We start from the raw sequence: 19,046 nt of genomic DNA on the forward strand, positions 1-19,046 counted from the left end.
AGATTCGTTTGAGCCTTTTGGGCTCGACTGGGTTTAAGGAAAAAGCCGTTGCTTGGTTTAATATTAAAGAAGACAAAAGAAAATACTATTTTTCCACGATAACCTTTTCAGCTTTCACTATCCGAAAGAGTTTCTTCGGTATCTCCAATGCCGCTGTCTTGAAGAAAACCCTAAACGTTCCCCTTTGCCTAAATTAAACCAAACACAAACTAGTCCTTCGATTGCTTCGGCTTTGAGGATCTGATTCATCTGAGTCAATATTTTTCATCTCGATATTTATCCTTCGAAACCTAGTAAGGTATGCTTTTCTCATCCACTTTTCAACTTGTTCTGCAGATCTGGTATTCCATTATATCACGTTTGCAATTTTTGTTAGATGTCGTTTCAATAGATTTATTTGGTAGCGGGAAGCTATTTAGATGTTTTAGGTTATGTTCTGCTATTTCTGTGCTTATTTCTTTTCTATTTTTAGTATACAATTTGGACATGCAATTCTTTTTTTCCTATTGATTCAGGTACTGAATAATCTTCTGGGTGTTTAATCGTAGCTGAAATTATTTGATTGCCTGAAATGAGTGATAAAAATTCACCTCCTGGGTCACCCAAACAAAAACCAGATCAGAATTCGGAGACTAATCCTTTGCCCAAAGATGACAACTCACTGGAAACCATTGTTCGAAAGATTCAGGATTCCATGACCGTATCCAAGATACACAAGTTCTGGGAAACCCAGCCTGTTGGACAATTTAAAGATATTGGGGACACGAGTTTACCTGAGGGACCGATCGAGCCCCCCACTCCATTGTCTGAAGTGAAACAGGAACCTTATAACCTTCCAAGTCCGTATGAATGGACCACCTGTGATATGGATTCGGAAGTCACTTGTACCGAGGTTTATAATCTTTTGAAGAACAATTATGTCGAGGATGATGAGAATATGTTTAGGTTCAACTACTCCAAGGAGTTTCTTAGTTGGGCATTGCGGCCTCCTGGTTACTATAAGAGCTGCACATTGGGGTTCGTGCCAAGGCTTCAAAGAAGCTTGTTGCTTTCATTACTGGTATACCTGCGAGAATAAGGGTGCGGGATGAAGTTGTGAAGATGGCCGAGATCAATTTCCTGTGTGTTCATAAGAAGCTGAGATCAAAAAGACTTGCACCTGTGATGATTAAGGAGGTTACTAGGAGGGTTCATTTGGAGAATATTTGGCAGGCAGCTTATACTGCCGGAGTTGTTCTTCCGACACCTATTACTACTTGCCAGTATTGGCATCGGTCATTGAACCCCAAGAAGCTTATTGATGTTGGCTTTTCTAGGCTTGGGCCTAGGATGACAATGAGCCGAACCATCAAACTCTAAAGTTACCTGATTATCCAGCCACCCCCGGGTTCAGAAAGATGGAGCTTCGTGATGTCCCTGCTGTTACCAGGTTGCTTAGAAACTACTTGAGCCAGTTTGTTGTTTCTCCAGATTTTGATGAGAATGATGTGGAGCATTGGCTGCTTCCTACTGAGGGGTCGTGGATAGTTATTTGGTTGAGAGCCCAGAGACGCATGACGTTACTGACTTCTGCAGCTTCTACACTCTCCCCTCGTCAATTCTCGGCAACCAAAATTATTCAATTTTGAAAGCTGCCTATTCTTACTACAACGTCTCCACTAAGACTCCATTGCTTCAGCTGATGAATGATGCCCTTATTGTTGCCAAGCAGAAGGATTTTGATGTTTTCAACGCTCTTGATGTCATGCATAATGAGTCTTTCCTCAAAGAACTGAAATTTGGACCTGGTGATGGGCAACTTCACTACTACCTCTATAATTATCGGATACGAAATGCTTTGAGACCATCAGAACTTGGTCTTGTACTCTTATAGTTTGACATCCTTCAACTTTGTTTGTGCAGTTTTGTTCCGAATTAGTTCTGGATTGCTTCATATTCATTGTTCCTCTGTCGTCTGCAGCCAGGGCGGTTCGGTTTGCTGTGGATGCAAGAGCAACCTCTATTGTCTTTGTGAGCTTTAATTGCTTAGGCAGATACAATATTGCTGTTGACAATGCTCATTGTTCAACGGACATGATGAATAATGCTGAGCTTTTGGTTGTGGTTTACTTGTTAGTTTTCGTAACGGTTTTGCAGTTTTACGTTGCTTTTTCCTTTTTCGCCTTCTTGTTCACTTTGCTTTAAACAATTAAACAATGCTGCTGTAGCCTCAGATGATTCAGTGGGAAAGTCTCACGTTAAGAGTCTTAATATACGGCAAAGAAAATGTGTTATCGGTTTTGTTATTATTTTTTTTAACAAAACCGATAAAAAATTACCTAAAACATTATTATTTCTACCGATTTTATTATTATTGGGCGTTTTACCGGTTTTGATAAAACACTACCTAAAATATTATTTGTTTACCGGTTTTGTTATTAGTGTGTAATTTACCAGAAATGTTAGAAACATTAATGTTTTATGTAGAAATAATAATGTTTTAAGTAATTTTTATTGGTTTTGTTAAAAATAATAATAAAATCGGTAACGTATTTTCTTAGTTATATATTAAGACTGTTGTACGTTAGAATTTTCCTGACTCAGTAGTTTATGGATAACGAAATTTTTGCATGTTCAAACTTAAGACCAAGTTTACTTGCCCATATATCTGGAATAATTCTTTATATTTAATTGTATATCAGGTGTTTCGTTTTATATTAGTCTCAGTAAAATAATGTGTTATAATTCTTATATTGGTATGGACATGTATATTTATCATTATTCTATTTCTTAAAAGTTCACACACTCTATATCTCTATTATGGAGTATCCTAATTGGATCAGATCCACTATGCTATAAAACAAAGTTCCATGCTAATGTACATGTTTTCCCTCAAGTGTATAATTATGATTTCTTAGCTGCTCTTCATAGGGAGAGTAAAATAAAAGGGTAATTTACATGTTTGGTACCTAAATTATCGTTTTTGTTTCGTTTTAATACATAAACTTTAATTTTATAAAAGTTATATTTAATTTTTACTTTTTATTCATTTTAATACCCATCGTTTAAAATTTAAACGAAATGACCGATGTGGAATTACTTTTAAACGAAATGACCGATGTGGAATTACTTTTATGTTTTTGATATTTTCACGTTGTTTTGTGGTTGCCCTTTTAGGAGTGTCTAAGGGATGATAAACTAATTTAAGGTTAACGGACGTTAGGGAATGATACAATTGAAAATGTTATAAAAGGATAATATTTTAGTTGGACGCAATTTAAAATGTTAATTTTTTTTTAACATTTATCGGGTTCACGTATTTTTATAACATTTTCAATTGCATTTATTATATGTCGTTCATTAATCTTAAATTAGACACAAAATTTCCCTCCCCTTTCACTCTCCCTTCTACAGCGTAAAGCTTATAGCTGGTGCCTACACAAGCACCCTGATCCTACCATGAACCCAGTTTTCCATTATACTTAACCTGCCCTGGTTCTCATTTGCCGCATGGTCAAAAGTTGAACTATATGCATGACAATGCGCTCCTTGTTAAGTGGGCGGGTTGACTTTTGAAACCCAATTAATTTGGTAACAATCAAATGTCGGCTATGGTTTCACCTAATGAAGAAAGAACTAAAACCATAAATATATGTTGACAAGTTGGTGACTTATCAAAGGGATAATTAATATTTGATCTTTAAACTAATTGGTTATTTATCAGCTAATCCCTACCTCCCACGTGGGAAGAAAGTGATGTCTCAGCAAATTGAATGACACCAGACAAGCTCTTCCCCTATCCACCTCCCTGGGATTCCTTATATATGGCAAAATGAACACGTATGGTAGAAAAGAAAAAACTTTCAGAAGAATTAACAATGAAAAGAAACGGAAGCCATTTTTTGTTTCAAAATCTGGACTTGATTGCAGTTAAATAAACAGTTTCATGCTTTTTATTCCATTTTTTTGTTACTTCCGAAGGTGATTATAATGGAGTGTGTTGGAGCCCGGAACCTCACCGCAATGTCGGTTCCTACGTGTGCCACGTGGAGGAGAAACCTGTTGAGGACTAAAGCAGCACTTCCGAGTCACCATCATTTCCTTGAAGGCGAGAGCTAGTGGAGCGAGAGGCGAGAGTTGCGTTGCGGTTAAGGAAGACTTCGCCGACGAAGAAGATTTCATAAAAGCCGGTGGCTCTGAGCTTCTCTTCGTTCAAATGCAGCGGAATAAGGAAATGGATACGCAGTCCAAGTTAGCGGATAAGGTATTTTTTGGGTAAACTATACTGGAGACATCCAACTATAACCTCTTTTGAATTACATCCAAACCCAAACCGCTGGACTAAGTCTTTCAATCAGTTTTGGATTACATCTTCTTGTATAATGTTATGAACAATGGTAGAGAGAGAAAAAAAAGAAAAAAGAAGTAAAATTTATATTTTTATATTTTCAAACCATCTTTATTTTTATATAATTTTCTATATATACTCATTAAATTATTTTTAATATAATTATTAATTATTAATTTTAATATATATATATATTAATTAGGTTAAAAAAATAAACTTAAAAATTGATTATATAAAAATAAATATAATTTAAAATCTGAATTCAAGTTTCGATAAAAATTAATTTTTAATTTTTAAATTTATTTTAAAATATTAAATTTATTTTAATAAATATTAAATTTATTATTATTTTAAATATTATAGTATATTAATTTATTTTAAATTTATTTTTATATAAACAAAGTATAATTTTGTTTTTTCAACATAATTAATAATATTTATATCTATATTATACATAATTATTAAATAAAATTAAAATTATTAACTATATTAAAAAAATATTTGATGATTATATAAAGGATTGTATAAAAGTTAAAGATAGTTTAAAAATATAAAAATATAAAATTTAATTTTTAAAAAATATATGTTAATTTCCTATTTTTCTCTACCATTGTTCATAACGTGATATATATAAAAAGATGTAATCCAATACTGATTAAGGGACTTGGCCTGGTTTGGGCGTGCTGTGAAAATGCTGGGGTTGGAGATTTGATTCTTCCCATAGCAAGTTATAATTTTTACACACCCGGTGTTCATCACAATCAAATAAGCATGTAATTTAAATAGTTAATCTAATGTCATTTTTCAGATCTTGGACTTGAAAGATGTATTGAGCAGGTTTGGCGTGATACCATTGTATACCTCGATGATGATAAGCCTATTATGATTGGACGTGCTTACGGGCGTGTTAGTCGACACTTGCTCCATGAGGAGTTGTTGAGGAGGTAGTGACAGTTTCTTGTCAATGATGTTCATGACTATTTTTTCTCCATGTTGTTTGTTTCCATATTGAATACCATCAATATTTAATTTTGTATTAATTTTGCTTAGGTGTGTCGAGTCAGGTGTAATGTATCTTAATTCAAAGGTAGAGACAATTATTGAAGCTACCGATGGTCATAATCTCGTACCTTGTGGACACAATCGTGTTGTTCCTTGCAGGTAGGATAATTTCTGTTTCCCGTGCTGCCATTTGTGAATTTCAACCTTTAGTTTTGCAACTCCTTTCAAACCCTTAATGTGTTATTCTAGGCTTGTTACTGTTGCTTCAGGAGCAGCTTCAGGTAAACTGTTGCAGTATGAGGTAGGGGGTCCAAGAGTCTCCATACAAACAGCGTATGGCATCGAGGTTGACGTATGTATGATATGGAAGCTTCAGTTGTTAACAATCATATATCTTTGCCTTTGTTATTTTTGCCGTACTGCAGCATGACCAAAAAATTGCTGTTTAAGAGGGCGATGAAAAAAAATCTGAACTTTTTAACAGGTTGCTTTTTTCCCCTTATTATATCAGGTGGAGAACAATCCTTATGATCCCAGCCTGAAGGTTTTCATGGATTATAGAGACTATACTAAACAAGAAATTCCATCTTTGGAAGCACAATGTCCAACATTTCTTTATGCCATGCCCATGTCTTCAACAAGAGTTTTCTTTGAGGTTTGCAATATGCTATTGATTTTGTTTATTGTTCATGTTGTATCCCATGATTACATGCAAAGTGATTCAGAAAGTTGATCTGCAGGAAACTTGTCTGGCTTCGAAAGATGCCATACCTTTTGATTTATTAAAGAAGAAGCTCATGTTGAGGTTAGAGACCATGGGAATCCGGATTTTAAAAGTTCATGAAGAGGTAACCTGCATGCCTAATTAAGATGCCCAATTTGTTAGTAGGAAATCAGAGAAAACGTCTTAATCACAAACACCACCACATTAAATTCAGGATTCAACTTTCTGTCATGGTAGGACATAATTTGCAATTGAGGAGTGCAGAGCCCACTGCTTTTAATCATGGCTTATGGGATTAATGCCTATCTTTCAACTTCTCAGTTAGTAGTCTATCTCATTGATTCCCGACATTTCCATGTTCCAACTGCATTGTGAAGTAACATGCGTTGATCGCCAATTTTATTAGCAAGGTGCCATTTTCTTTGATGCAAAATATAGTTCCAAAGTGATACAATCTTATGCAGGAGTGGTCTTACACCCCAGTTGGTGGTTCCTTACCAAACACAGAGCAGAAGATCCTTGCATTCGGTGCTGCTGCAAGCATGGTGCATCCTGCTACTGGTAAGAATTGAGTGGTCTTACGTTCCAAGTGCTTTAATATTTGACTTGATATTGCAGATCTAACCCCACCTAAACAGGTTATTCGGTTGTCAGATCATTGTCAAAGGCTCCAAATTATGCTTCTGTAATTGCAAATATCCTAAAGAAGGGTCATTCTAATGGTTTGCTTACCAGTGAGAGAAATAATGGGAATATCTCAATGCATGGTACGCTGTGTGATTTATCCTCTTTCCTCTCAACTTCACTGTTTTAAGGGTTAGTAACCGATCAGTTATCAGAATTTAATTTTTCATGTAAATGGCATACTGCATATGCAAGCACGCATGGATATGTTTATATATGTATGTCAGATATTTCAATGATTTTTCCGAGAGTGTCATGCATTACTCGGGTCTACCTTCGTAAATGTAATACAATAATCCTTGGTTGTTGTTGTCTTTATGATTTCTCGTTTGTCTCTTGCTTGGCTTGTATGTTTCAAGTTACTGAATTGTCCTTGGGGTACTTTGCATATTCATTGTATGCTGTGATGCTTTATGTAATTCTCTAACAATTTAGAACTCAATGCATGCTATCACTTTCTTATGATGTGCTATTCTAATTTGGTTCAGCTTGGAATACTCTTTGGCCACAAGAAAAGAAACGCCAGAGAGCATTCTTTCTGTTTGGGCTAGCACTCATATTGCAACTAGATATTGAAGGCATTCGAACGTTCTTCCATTTGCCAAGTTGGTATGGCTTAATATTTACCGTCTTTTGATCCTTATTTATCATGAAAACCAGGAGAACTGTTTCCTTTAATAATGCTCGACTAGCTTGAGTTGCATAATTAAAATTACTCTTCTTAATGTCAGATCCAACTGGAGCAACTATGATAAGAACATATCTTACAGTATAGATGGTACCTTTTGTATCTCTAACCTTATTTGGGTGTATTTCAGTTGCTATTCAAGCAATATTATGAGGAGCTTATCCACAATGAAAAATAAGTAGGCATTGTATATTATCGGTACGTTTGCATGTATATCGTCTTAGTTAAATACAATGCACGTTTTTGTTCAAAATGTAAGAATGTATATAATGTTATGCACATATTTATTGACCAAATATACCTGAATTGCATTTAATTTGCATTGTATTTTTCCCTCACCAACCAATCAGGATTGATTCCGTTTAATTACCATAACCCCGGTTGTCGACATGGGTTGATTCGGTTGATTGAGTATTCATTGGTATATCGGTAAAACCAAGGCTTGTGTCTCACCAGTAACCCCGTGTGCCTAAAAAACCTTGTAAAGTTAGAATATTCCCCAGATTGGATTAAAGCTTGTCTTCATTTGTTTTTGTTCCTTTTGGAATGGGCTTATTGAGGTTATGGAATCTCTAGTTTGATAATTGATGTATTCATCATAAAAGGTCAACTGCTGCCAGTTTACCCAAATTAAACCTGGTCTATCCAACTGTTGCTTGGTTTTGACGAAAACTTAACTTTCTGGAGAAAAAAGAGGTTATGGAAATTCTGGTTTTGGCATCTGTTGCATTACTTGCCTTCCAGGATTGAAAGAAACTGCAGATAATGCATCGGAAGATATTTCAGGATCCAAAATGCCTTCCATGTAATGTATTTATTATAGACGTGTCATGGATGAAACGTTTGGAAAAGTCAGCTGGCCCTGTAGGGATGAAATGACGAAGAACATGCAGAACCGTAACTTTTACGGGTTACAAGCTATATCCTTGATGTTGACCAATAAGTATAAGCCATTTCAGTTTGAAGGTTTCAACTGTGACGGCTTTACTAATAGTGGCAGATGATCAATCATCTCAACACAACTGCCGGGTTTGGAAGTTGCACTGAAATTGAATATTCTTTTGGTCAAGGGTTAGGCACTTCGAGTTAATTTGGATGATGTTCTGGTCTGAACCAGGTATTAGCGATTTTAACACAGACCTTGAGTCTCTGCTCTTCTCTACCGAGAACATTGAGCTTTTTCACCAATGGATTTCATTACCCCTCTGATCAGCATAGTTGAAAGATTATGCACAGCAATGGCTTCTCAGGCAAGCCATGTTATCAATTTGGACCGAGGGATGCAATCGTTCGCTGCAGAACTAATCGAACTGAAGGACAAGAGGGATGACTTAAGGACTCTCCTTGTGCGAGCTGAGCTCGATGGATAAAGAGTCGAACAAATGAAGTGCAGAAGTGGCTGGCAAGAGTAAAGTTATTGAATCTGAAGCTACCTCCATCAAAGAGAGTTTTAGACAGAGTAGGCGACTCCCGGGGTGCTTCAATCTGAGTTGTTGTTCGAAATACAATCTGAGCAAGGAGGTGATAGAGAAGCTGAAGGAGCTAAGTGAACTGAAGGGGAAAGGAAACTTTGAGAGACTAGTGACACAGCCACATCCTGCTCCTGTTGAGGAGAAACCATGTAAGCCTGCAATTGGCATCAGTGTGATGTTACACAAGGTGTGGGAGTTTCTTGAAGAGGGCATTGTGGGAACCATCGCCTTATATGGGATGGGTGGAGTTGGGAAAACAACGCTTCTGAAGACCATCAAAAATGCATTTCTGACCAGAGATCACAACTATGATGTGGCAATGTCTTGGTCTCTAAGGAATTTGTTGCCAGGAAGATCCAACAATCCATTGTGGCCAGGATAGGGTTGCCATGGGAACTGGGAAGAAAGTGAAACACATGAGCAACTAACTTCAAAGATTTACAGTGTTTTGAAAAGGAAGAGATTCCTCCTATTGCTAGATGATGTTTGGGAGAGAATTGATTTGGGGGATATTGGGATTCCTCTTCCTGATGAGGAAAACAAGTGCAAGCTGATATTCACAACGCGTTCCATGGATGTATGTAGTGACATGGATGCTCATAGGAAGCTCAAAGTAGAACTCTTAACTGATGACAAGTCAGCAATTGTTCTGCGAGAAGGTTGGAAGAATGGAGATTTTGGAGCACCGGCTATTAGAACTTATGCCGAGACGATCGTTCAGAAATGTGGAGGCTTACCGCTTGCATTGATCACTGCAGGTAGAGCCATGGCCAATAAGGAGACTGAAGGAGAATGGAAGTATGCAATCGAATTACTCAACAAGTCTCCATCGGAACTTCGAGGTATGGAAGATGTATTTACACTCCTAAAGTTTAGCTATGACAATTTGGAGAATGAGGCAACAAAAATGTGTTTTTTGTATTGTTCTCTATTCCCTCATAGCTATTCTATTGAGAAAGAACAACTGGTAGAGTACTGGATTGCAGAAGGATTTTTAGGCAGCTCCAACGATCGTCATGTCTATAATAAAGGGTATGCTGCAATTGGGTCTCTAAAAGTTGCCTGCTTATTGGAAATGGGCGAGGAAGAAAATGAACGATGTTATCCGAAGTTTTGTCTTATGGATAGCATCAGAATGTGGGGTAAACAAGGGGAAATTTTTGGTAGAGGCATGCTTGGGCCTTACGGAAGCTCCTTGTGTTAAAAACTGGGAAGGAGCACAAATAATTTCTTTATTAGACAATGGAATCACTGGGCTACATGAAGTACCAGTATGCCCAAACCTGCTGACTCTGCTGCTTCAGTGGAATAATACCCTAAATCGGATACGGACGACTTTTTTCAATCATTGATTGCTCTTAGACTCCTGGATTTGTCATTTACAAGCATCAGAAAGATCCCAGTGAGTATTGATGAGTTATTAGAGTTGCGTCATCTTAATTTAACAGCTACAAAAATGACCACATTGCCTAAGGGGCTGGGAAATTTAGCAAAGCTGAACCACCTGAATCTCTTGCGCACATACTCTCTTCGAACAATCCCAAATGAGGCTATAGCTAGACTTTCAGAGTTGGTGGTCTTGAATTTGTATTACAGTTACGAGCTTTGGGAAGTTCAGAACTCCGAAAGTGACGATGATGTCAGATTTGAGGTATTGGAGACCTTGACACACCTCCGCATACTTGGACTAACCATTTCCACAATAACCTCGCTGCACCAGCTCTCCGGCATTAGAAGTTTAATCAGATGCATACAGTATTTATTCATAAAAGAATGAGAAGGTCTGCATCAACTAGAATTATCACCAACTTTCGGTTACAGTAAACGACTGAGAAGACTTAGCATCAAAGACTGCAATGACTTAAATTGCTTGGTAGTGGATGCCGAGGATGGAGAGAATTGGTTACCTAATCTTGGACTAACCATTTCCACAATAACCTCGCTGCACAAGCTCTCCGGCATTAGAAGTTTAATTAGATGCATACAGTATTTATTCATAAAAGAATGTGAAGGTCTGCATCAATTAGAATTATCACCAACTTTCGGTTACAGTAAACGACTGAGAAGACTTAGCATCAAATACTGCAATGACTTCAATTGCTTGGTAGTGGATGCCGAGGATGGAGAGAACTGGTTACCTAATCTGGAAGTTTTAGCCTTGCATGGCCTGCCTAACTGACGCCAGACAGAATAGTGATTATCCTGTAGGCTAGTTCCGACAGACGATTCACAAGAGAAAATTCGCCCAAAAACCAGAGAAAAAAGTCTCTAGGGTTTAATAAAATATTATAAAATCAATAATCATCCAAAAGCAGTCCACAAGCCGGACTGTTATAGCAAAAGAAATCGTCTTTATTCGAATTTTGCCAAAAATAGCAAAAATCGTATTTATTCGAATTTTTGCCAAAAATAGCAAAATCCCGAAAATCACTCTAAATTGAAATTCGAAATAAAATAAGCAATCTCCCAAAAATCCGGTCTAAATCGGATTTAAATTGACTTCCTAATTAACAATCGAAATATTACCATAAATAGTAAAAAATAACTAAATCTAGTGATTCGGAGGGGAAAACGGCAGAATTTGAGGTTGAAAAAAAGGCCACATGGAGCATAGCTCAATGTGGAGAGCGTGCGCGTCGAAAAGAGCTTTCCGGATTGGGGTCTTATGCGCGATTCTGACACCTGTAGCCAAAGTTATGGCCAAAAGACTGAAACATACTCAAAACGACCCCAATAAGGAACATGTCACAATCAATTCCCGCCTTTGCGCTGATCTGCCAACTCATGGTATCTCAGCGCCATCAACGTGCAATCTGACAGCTCAGCGTCATCTGTCTCGGATCCCCCTGCATCAGTCGCCCCGGGTTGGAAAGAACTCGTCCTCGAGTTCAGAGTAGTGTCATCAGGATCCACAAAACAATGACTCAGGTGCTTCACATTAAAGACATCAGAAGTCTTCAAGTGACTGGGAAGTCGCAACCTGTAAGCATTATCATTGATCTTCTGCACGACCTCACAAGGTCCAATCTTCCGATCCTTAAGCTTATTATACTCACCAACAGGAAAACGATCACGAGTTAATACAGCCCAAACAAAATCACCAACATCAAAAAGTACCTGACGACGATGATTATCGACCCGAGTCTTGTACTTGGTATTGCTCTCATGAATGGTCTGTTTCACCTGCTCATGGATACCCCGAAGATACTTTGCCATCTCATCTGCTTTAGGACTGAAACGTCCTATACGTGGAATAGGGGCTAAGTCCAACACCCCGGATGGGTTCTGACCATAGACAATCTCAAATGGGCTTAAACCTGTGGTTCTGTTTTTGATCTGTTGTAGGCAAATTCTGCCTGAGGCAATGCCAAATCCCACTGCTTCGGCTTCGTTCCTGCCAAACACCTTAAAAGGTTTCCTAAACTTCGGTTCACCACCTCAGTCTGGCCATCCGTCTGGGGTGGTAGGCGCTACTGAAATTCAACTGTGTTCCCAGTTTCCCCACAGGCTCTTCCAGAAATGACTGATGAACTTAGTATCACGATCTGAAGTGATGGATCGAGGAACACCATGTAAACGCACAATCTCCTTGAAATAGAGATGGGCAATCCGGTCAGCATCCATAGTCTTTCTGCAAGCTACAAAATGAGCCATCTTGGAAAACCTGTCAACCACAACAAAGATAGAATCAGAGGCCCTTTGGGTACGGGGTAAGCCTAGTACAAAATCCATGCTGACATCGAACCAAGGAGCTTCAGGAACAGGTAAGGGAGTGTACAATCCCGCATTGGTGAGAACTCCTTAGACCGCTGGCACACATAACAACGGTCCACATAATGGGTCACATCACTAGTCAACTTGGGCCAATAAAATTCAGAAGAGATAAGGGCCAATGTCTTATCTCGGCCAAAGTGTCCCTCATTATGGAGTTCACTTATAATTTGCTGCCTCAATGAACAATCTGGAATGCACAATTGTAATCCACGAAACAGATACCCATTATGCAAAACAAAATCATGACGGTGACCCTCAGTTACCTCCTGAAATATCCTTCCAAAGGAAGGATCAGCTGCATACATATCTGTGAACGTCTCAAATCCTGCAACTTTAGTACTCATGGTGGTGAGAAGTAAGGTACGACGGCTCAGGCATCTGCGACGCGGTTCAAACTCCCTGCTTGGTGCCTCAGCGTAAAAGTGAATTCTTGCAAGTATGCTACCCACTTGGCATGACGTCTACTCAGCTTGTGTTGGCCATTGATGTACTTCAAGGCCTCATGATCGGTAAACAGAATAAACTCCTTCTGTACTAGGTAGTGACGCCAATGCTTCAGGGACTGAACTATGGCATAGAACTCCAGATCATAAGTGGAATAATTTTTCTTTGATCCCGATAGCTTCTCACTGAAAAAGCAACCGGACGACCTGCCTGACTCAGAACACCACCAATGCCAACGCCAGATGCATCACAATTTACCTCGAACACTTTGTCAAAATCTGGAAGTGCCAAAACTGGAGCCTCGGTCATCTTCTGCTTGACCAGTTGAAAACTGGCCTCTGCCTCCTCAGACCACTGGAAATCACGCCCCTTGAGGCACTCTGTGATAGGGGCGATCAGAGTACTGAAATTTCTAATGAATCGACGGTAAAAAGACGCCAAGCCATGGAAACTTCGGATGTCATGTAAGGTTCTTGGTCTGGGCCACTCCAAGACTGCATCTATTTTTGACTGATCTGCATGAACACCATCAGTAGACACAACAAAACCAAGAAAAGTCACAGAAGTGGTGAAGAAAGAACACTTCTTTTGATTGACAAACAAGCACTCCGTTTTCAGCATCTCAAAAACAGCACGGAGGTGATCGAAGTGTGAAGTCCATGTCGGACTATAAACGAGGATATCATCGAAGTAAACTACAACAAATTTCCCCATAAAAGGCCGCAAGACCTGATGCATAAATCTCATGAATGTACTGGGCGCATTGGATAACCCAAAAGGCATGACCATCCACTCATACAACCCTTGTGGCGTTTTAAACGCCGTCTTCCACTCATCTCCAGGCCTTATTCTGATTTGGTGGTAACCGCTCTTAAGGTCAATTTTTGAGAAGATCTTAGAACCAGATAGCTGATCCAACATATCATCTAGACGGGGAATTGGAAACCGGTACTTCACTGTAATTCTGTTGATCGCTCGGCTGTCAACACACATACGCCAAGAACCATCTTTCTTTGGCACTAACAGAGCAGGGACTGCACATGGGCTCATACTCTCTCGGATATAGCCCCTCTCCAACAGCTCTTCCACCTGTCGCTGCAACTCTTCGGCCTCCTTGGGACTGAGGCGATATGCTGGTCGATTTGGCAAACTTGACCCAGGAACAAGGTCAATTTGATGCTGAATATCCCTCATAGGTGGTAGTCCAGGAGGAAGATCCTCTGGCATCAAGTTAGAGAATTCTGCTAGCAACCGCTGCACCTCTACTGGTAAATCTGTATCCACGTCTACTGCATTGTTCTCGCAAGGTAGCAAGGCATAGACCACGTCGCCATGCTCAATCTCATCTAAAAACCTGGACATAGAAAGCAGATTAGTATTATGGGTTACTGGGGTAGGAGTAAGTCCTTCCCGCCGGGGTGCCAACACAATCTTTTTTCCCTTGATGCTAAGGGAATATGTATTCTTCCGTCCATCATGAATGACACTGCGATCATACTGCCAAGGTCGACCCAACAATATATGACACGCATCCATAGACACAACATCACACCAGGCATTATCAAAATATTTTCTACCAATTGAAAAAGACACCAGGCATCGCCTATCAACTGTTACCTCACTGTCTTTATTTAGCCATGACAACTTGTATGGCTTAGGATGACGGTCCGTCTTCAACTGCAATTTCTGGACAACCTCCTCGGACACTACATTCTCACAACTGCCGCTGTCAATGATCATTTTGCAGACTTTATCTGCAACTGTGCAAGTCGTGTGGAAAATATTGGTTCTCAACCAATCGTCCCCTGAATCGCCCTTGGGGGTAAGTAGACTCTTGCGAACGACCAGAGTCTCATGACCATCTCCATACAGCACATCATCAGTCTCATTATCGTCATACACGGGTTCGCCAATCTCCTCAGTCTCGTCTTCCACGTTTTCCTCAATCAACAAATTTTTGCCCTTTTGACTAGCAGGCTTCCTGCAATCAGTCGCCCTATGCCCTTGTTCACCACAACGAAAACATCTAATAGTAGGGTTAGAATTACCCTGCGGTGGCTGCTGAGCAGGACGGGACTCTTGAGGGCGAACTGGTCGACTGTTGTGATCGCTCCTGATCACTGGTCTCCTGTTTTGCTGTTTTTCAACAGCAAGTGCACGCTGGTATGCTTCCGAAACACTCCACAATGAATGAAGGCTGAGGACATCTTGCAAGGGCTGGCGTAAACCCCCCAAATATCGCGCCACCATCTGCTCCTCCGTCTCAGATAAATCGTTCCGGGCGACCAATTGGTAAAACTCCTCCGTGTAATCAACGACTGATCGCGCGCCCTGCCTCAACGCATGAAGTCGCTGAAATAAGGTTTGCGTGTAGCCGAAGGGAAGGAAGTGGCCCTTCATCTTCTTTTTCATCTTCTCCCAATCAGTGATCTTGGCTTTGCCCTGTCTTTCTCGTGAACGTCGTAACTGTTCCCACCACGCAGATGCTCTGCCCTTGAGTTTGATGGCGATCAGTTTCACTTTCACACGATCGGGGACTTCCTTATATTCAAAAATACGCTCCACTTCATTAATCCAATCCACGAATCCCTCGGCCTGTAATGTACCAGAAAACTCAGGGAGATCGACCCGAAAACCGAGGTCTCCATGACGCTCCTCCCGACCACGGTGCTCCCGGAATCCTGCGCCCCGGAATCCTGCGCGATTGTGATATGGGTTTTCGAAAGTGGAATTGGTATCGTGATCAGAGGCCTCACGATCCTCTAAATCCTGCGCCGCCAGGCGCTGGGTTAATTCTGCGACTTGCCTCTGCAAATCCGCAATCATCACATCCTGAACGCTGCGATCACGGCGTTGGGCTTCCTCATTCGGAACCTGCTCACGACGACCACGACCACGACCTCCAGCCATTGAAACTGGTGAAATTTCCAAGAAGATGTTGAAGCTCTGACACCAACTGACGCCAGACAGAATAGTGATTATCCTGTAGGCTAGTTCCGACAGACGATTCACAAGAGAAAATTCGCCCAAAAACCAGAGAAAAAAGTCTCTAGGGTTTAATAAAATATTATAAAATCAATAATCATCCAAAAGCAGTCCACAAGCCGGACTGTTATAGCAAAAGAAATCGTCTTTATTCGAATTTTGCCAAAAATAGCAAAAATCGTATTTATTCGAATTTTTGCCAAAAATAGCAAAATCCCGAAAATCACTCTAAATTGAAATTCGAAATAAAATAAGCAATCTCCCAAAAATCCGGTCTAAATCGGATTTAAATTGACTTCCTAATTAACAATCGAAATATTACCATAAATAGTAAAAAATAACTAAATCTAGTGATTCGGAGGGGAAAACGGCAGAATTTGAGGTTGAAAAAAAGGCCACATGGAGCATAGCTCAATGTGGAGAGCGTGCGCGTCGAAAAGAGCTTTCCGGATTGGGGTCTTATGCGCGATTCTGACACCTGTAGCCAAAGTTATGGCCAAAAGACTGAAACATACTCAAAACGACCCCAATAAGGAACATGTCACAATCAATTCCCGCCTTTGCGCTGATCTGCCAACTCATGGTATCTCAGCGCCATCAACGTGCAATCTGACAGCTCAGCGTCATCTGTCTCGGATCCCCCTGCATCACTAACCTAACTTCAGTTTGGAAAACCCCACCTGGAGAAGCAATCCTGCAAAATCTACGGTTGTTGAATATCTGGTATTGCCATAAACTGAAGAATGCTTCATGGACATGTTACTTCTGAAGCTAGAAGCAATTTACTTGTTCTACTGCAAAGCATTGGAAGAAGTGGTAAGCGAAGAAGAGAAACTAGAGCCCGATTCAAAGGCATTTTCGAGGCTCAAAACTATATCCATCCTCGACCTCCCTGAACTAAGGAGCATTACACCACTGGCATTAACTTTCCCTTGCTTGAAGAACATTGCTGTCATTGATTGCCCAAAGTTGAAGAGACTATCAATCAGAATAACTCATGATTCCTGGACTGTGCCGACGGTGTACTGTATTAAGGATTGGTGGAAGCATTAGAATGGGATGATCTCAACACCAAAATTTCTTTCATTACCAACTTCACATCAAATTGATGCAGCAACAGCATGTACTCAACTTTGTTATTCGGTAAGTCCTGCTTTGCTTACCACATATATGAACTTCATTTTATAAACAGTTTTTCATGTTCCCTATAGTGTGTACTGCACAAATATTGTAATAACTGCTATAGCCTCTAGAGAATTTTAATTAGATAGTTCAAACCAAGGACAAAACTTAACTACATTCAATCTCTCTAGAGCGACAAAACTTAACTACATTCAATCTCTCTAGAGCAAAGGACAAACAAATAACATGTCCTTAGCAAAAGGCAAACATAATATGTTCAAACGTAAACAATTTCACCATGGACTATAATTATCAGCATAACTTGTGTAGTGAATCATCGGGTTAACCATAGGTGGTGGTCGAGAGTTGAAAACGCCGTATGGAGGCATTGGCAGTGGACGCATAACCCCAAACGGATAACGCGAAGGCCCCGGATGCCTTCCCATCATTGGCGGCGGATGATAAGGCCGAAAAGGTTGATAGTATGGCCTAGGACCACCACCATAATCTAGCATTGGTGTTCTTGGAAATTGCCATCTCGACGGCCCATCCCCCTTCGAAGGTGGTGCCTCTACCATGGTTACCTTTGCTTCATTTTTCTTACGAAACAATCCGAAACACCATTTCATGGCTTTACTCTTTGTGGTTTGGTCGTTGGAAGTGATGCTGGGATTGTTGGTCTTGTTTGATACAGCAGCCTCGGGACCATTTTGAATTTCAGATTCAGAATCGGAAATGGAATCACAATGACAACAACAGTCGTCGTTCGTATGGCATTTTAATTCATGATGGGGATCGCCATTATCAGTGGCTCGATTAGGGGACTGCTCCAAAGACAAAAGCTCTGCCTTTCTGCCCCATTTTTCAATCTTCTTCACAATAACCATTGGGTTTACTTTTCCAGAAATCGTAAGCACCCCTTTGGAATCATTGTCGACGGCCTCCACTCCTGATTGTAAAAAGTGAAACAAACAAACGGCAGTGATTATACTATTATTCTAACACCAAATTCAATTCAAATCATAAAATTACCGCTGATTTTTTGCAGCTTTTCCCTTGCTTTTGTTCGACAATCGTTGCAACAGTTTATATTCACTTTCAAAGTACAAGTCTACGAAAATAATTAAAAACACGAATAAAATAAAAATTATGAAAAATAATAATTATAAAACTAGAATAGACAGATTCAGAAATAAACTTAACTGCTTTGGATTGTTCCATTGAATAAAACTCAGGAGGGTGAGAACTTTGAAATAGATAAGAAAACACTAAAACAGAATAAATTTATACTTAAACTATGGAAACTTCTTACACAAGTTTCTTTAAAGTAAATTTAGCCGATGATCCATACAGAATCAGATATTTTGTAATCTTCAATTTTAAATGGAATGTTAATCAATAGATAATATACTGTATCAAGATTATAGGTAATTAAAATAAATAGCTAATCAATTACCTTCTACTATACAAATTTAGGAGTTGAGACTTGGGAGGCAAGTCACAGTAATCTGAGAAATAAAGAGAAATAGTATATATTCAAAAAATATCTAACTCAATCAAATCAAATTAAATCAAAATTTAGTGATTTAAGTATTTTTATTAGCCCTAATTACGACATGTGCTTTATAAAGAGAAAAGGATATGGTACAAAGTAGCAGAGTTTATAATATATATTATGATATTTATTTGAAGGTTTTGCTTTATCTCTAAGTATGCTATTTATTAAATAATTATTATTATATTAATTATTTATTTTATTATGACCGAATATTTTTGTAATTATGTAATTTTTGTTTGTTTGTTAATATTTATGTATCAAATAGA

General features: G+C 39.2%; 3 protein-coding genes and 1 pseudogene across 3 annotated transcripts; 3 read left to right on the forward strand and 1 right to left on the reverse strand.

The window, feature by feature from the left end:
- Window positions 1-69: 69 nt before the first annotated feature.
- Window positions 70-2,078, forward strand: LOC120166626 (glycylpeptide N-tetradecanoyltransferase 1-like). The gene is given in 5 exon segments (XM_039175861.1): window positions 70-298; window positions 549-1,004; window positions 1,007-1,354; window positions 1,357-1,512; window positions 1,515-2,078. Coding segments are annotated over 4 exon segments (1,296 nt in total). The 5' UTR covers window positions 70-298; window positions 549-571; the 3' UTR covers window positions 1,874-2,078.
- A 1,891-nt stretch (window positions 2,079-3,969) lies between these two features.
- On the forward strand, window positions 3,970-8,234 carry LOC120166545 (lycopene epsilon cyclase, chloroplastic-like). The gene is made up of 11 exons (XM_039175794.1): window positions 3,970-4,008; window positions 4,088-4,243; window positions 5,132-5,271; window positions 5,378-5,488; window positions 5,579-5,681; window positions 5,841-5,984; window positions 6,070-6,177; window positions 6,518-6,614; window positions 6,692-6,820; window positions 7,226-7,342; window positions 8,170-8,234. The coding sequence occupies exons 1-11, from the start codon at window positions 3,970-3,972 to the stop codon at window positions 8,232-8,234; spliced, it is 1,209 nt and encodes a 402-aa protein (XP_039031725.1).
- A 312-nt stretch (window positions 8,235-8,546) lies between these two features.
- On the forward strand, window positions 8,547-17,310 carry LOC120166502 (annotated as a pseudogene).
- Window positions 17,311-17,467: 157 nt separating this feature from the next.
- LOC120166546 lies at window positions 17,468-18,443 on the reverse strand. Its single transcript, XM_039175795.1, has 3 exons — window positions 18,426-18,443; window positions 18,255-18,333; window positions 17,468-18,171 (listed from the first exon to the last, which is right to left on the reverse strand). The coding sequence occupies exons 1-3, from the start codon at window positions 18,441-18,443 to the stop codon at window positions 17,516-17,518; spliced, it is 753 nt and encodes a 250-aa protein (XP_039031726.1). The 3' UTR covers window positions 17,468-17,515.
- Window positions 18,444-19,046: the final 603 nt, after the last annotated feature.

The sequence above is a fragment of the Hibiscus syriacus genome, unplaced genomic scaffold (genome assembly GCF_006381635.1).
Source record: "Hibiscus syriacus cultivar Baekdansim isolate YM2019G1 unplaced genomic scaffold, ASM638163v2 tig00111640_pilon, whole genome shotgun sequence".
In the NCBI taxonomy this organism is placed as follows: Eukaryota; Viridiplantae; Streptophyta; class Magnoliopsida; order Malvales; family Malvaceae; genus Hibiscus; species Hibiscus syriacus.

Excerpts from the sequence above, each read along its gene's own strand:
- LOC120166545 (XM_039175794.1), top strand. The coding sequence starts at position 3,970 with ATGGAGTGTGTTGGAGCCCGGAACCTCACCGCAATGTCG. Across the intron at positions 4,009-4,087 it reads GGAACCTCACCGCAATGTCG|GCGAGAGCTAGTGGAGCGAG; the intron begins GTTCCTACGTGT and ends ATTTCCTTGAAG. Across the intron at positions 6,178-6,517 it reads TTTTAAAAGTTCATGAAGAG|GAGTGGTCTTACACCCCAGT; the intron begins GTAACCTGCATG and ends AATCTTATGCAG.
- LOC120166546 (XM_039175795.1), bottom strand. Across the intron at positions 18,172-18,254 it reads AAAGCTGCAAAAAATCAGCG|GAGTGGAGGCCGTCGACAAT; the intron begins GTAATTTTATGA and ends TTTTACAATCAG.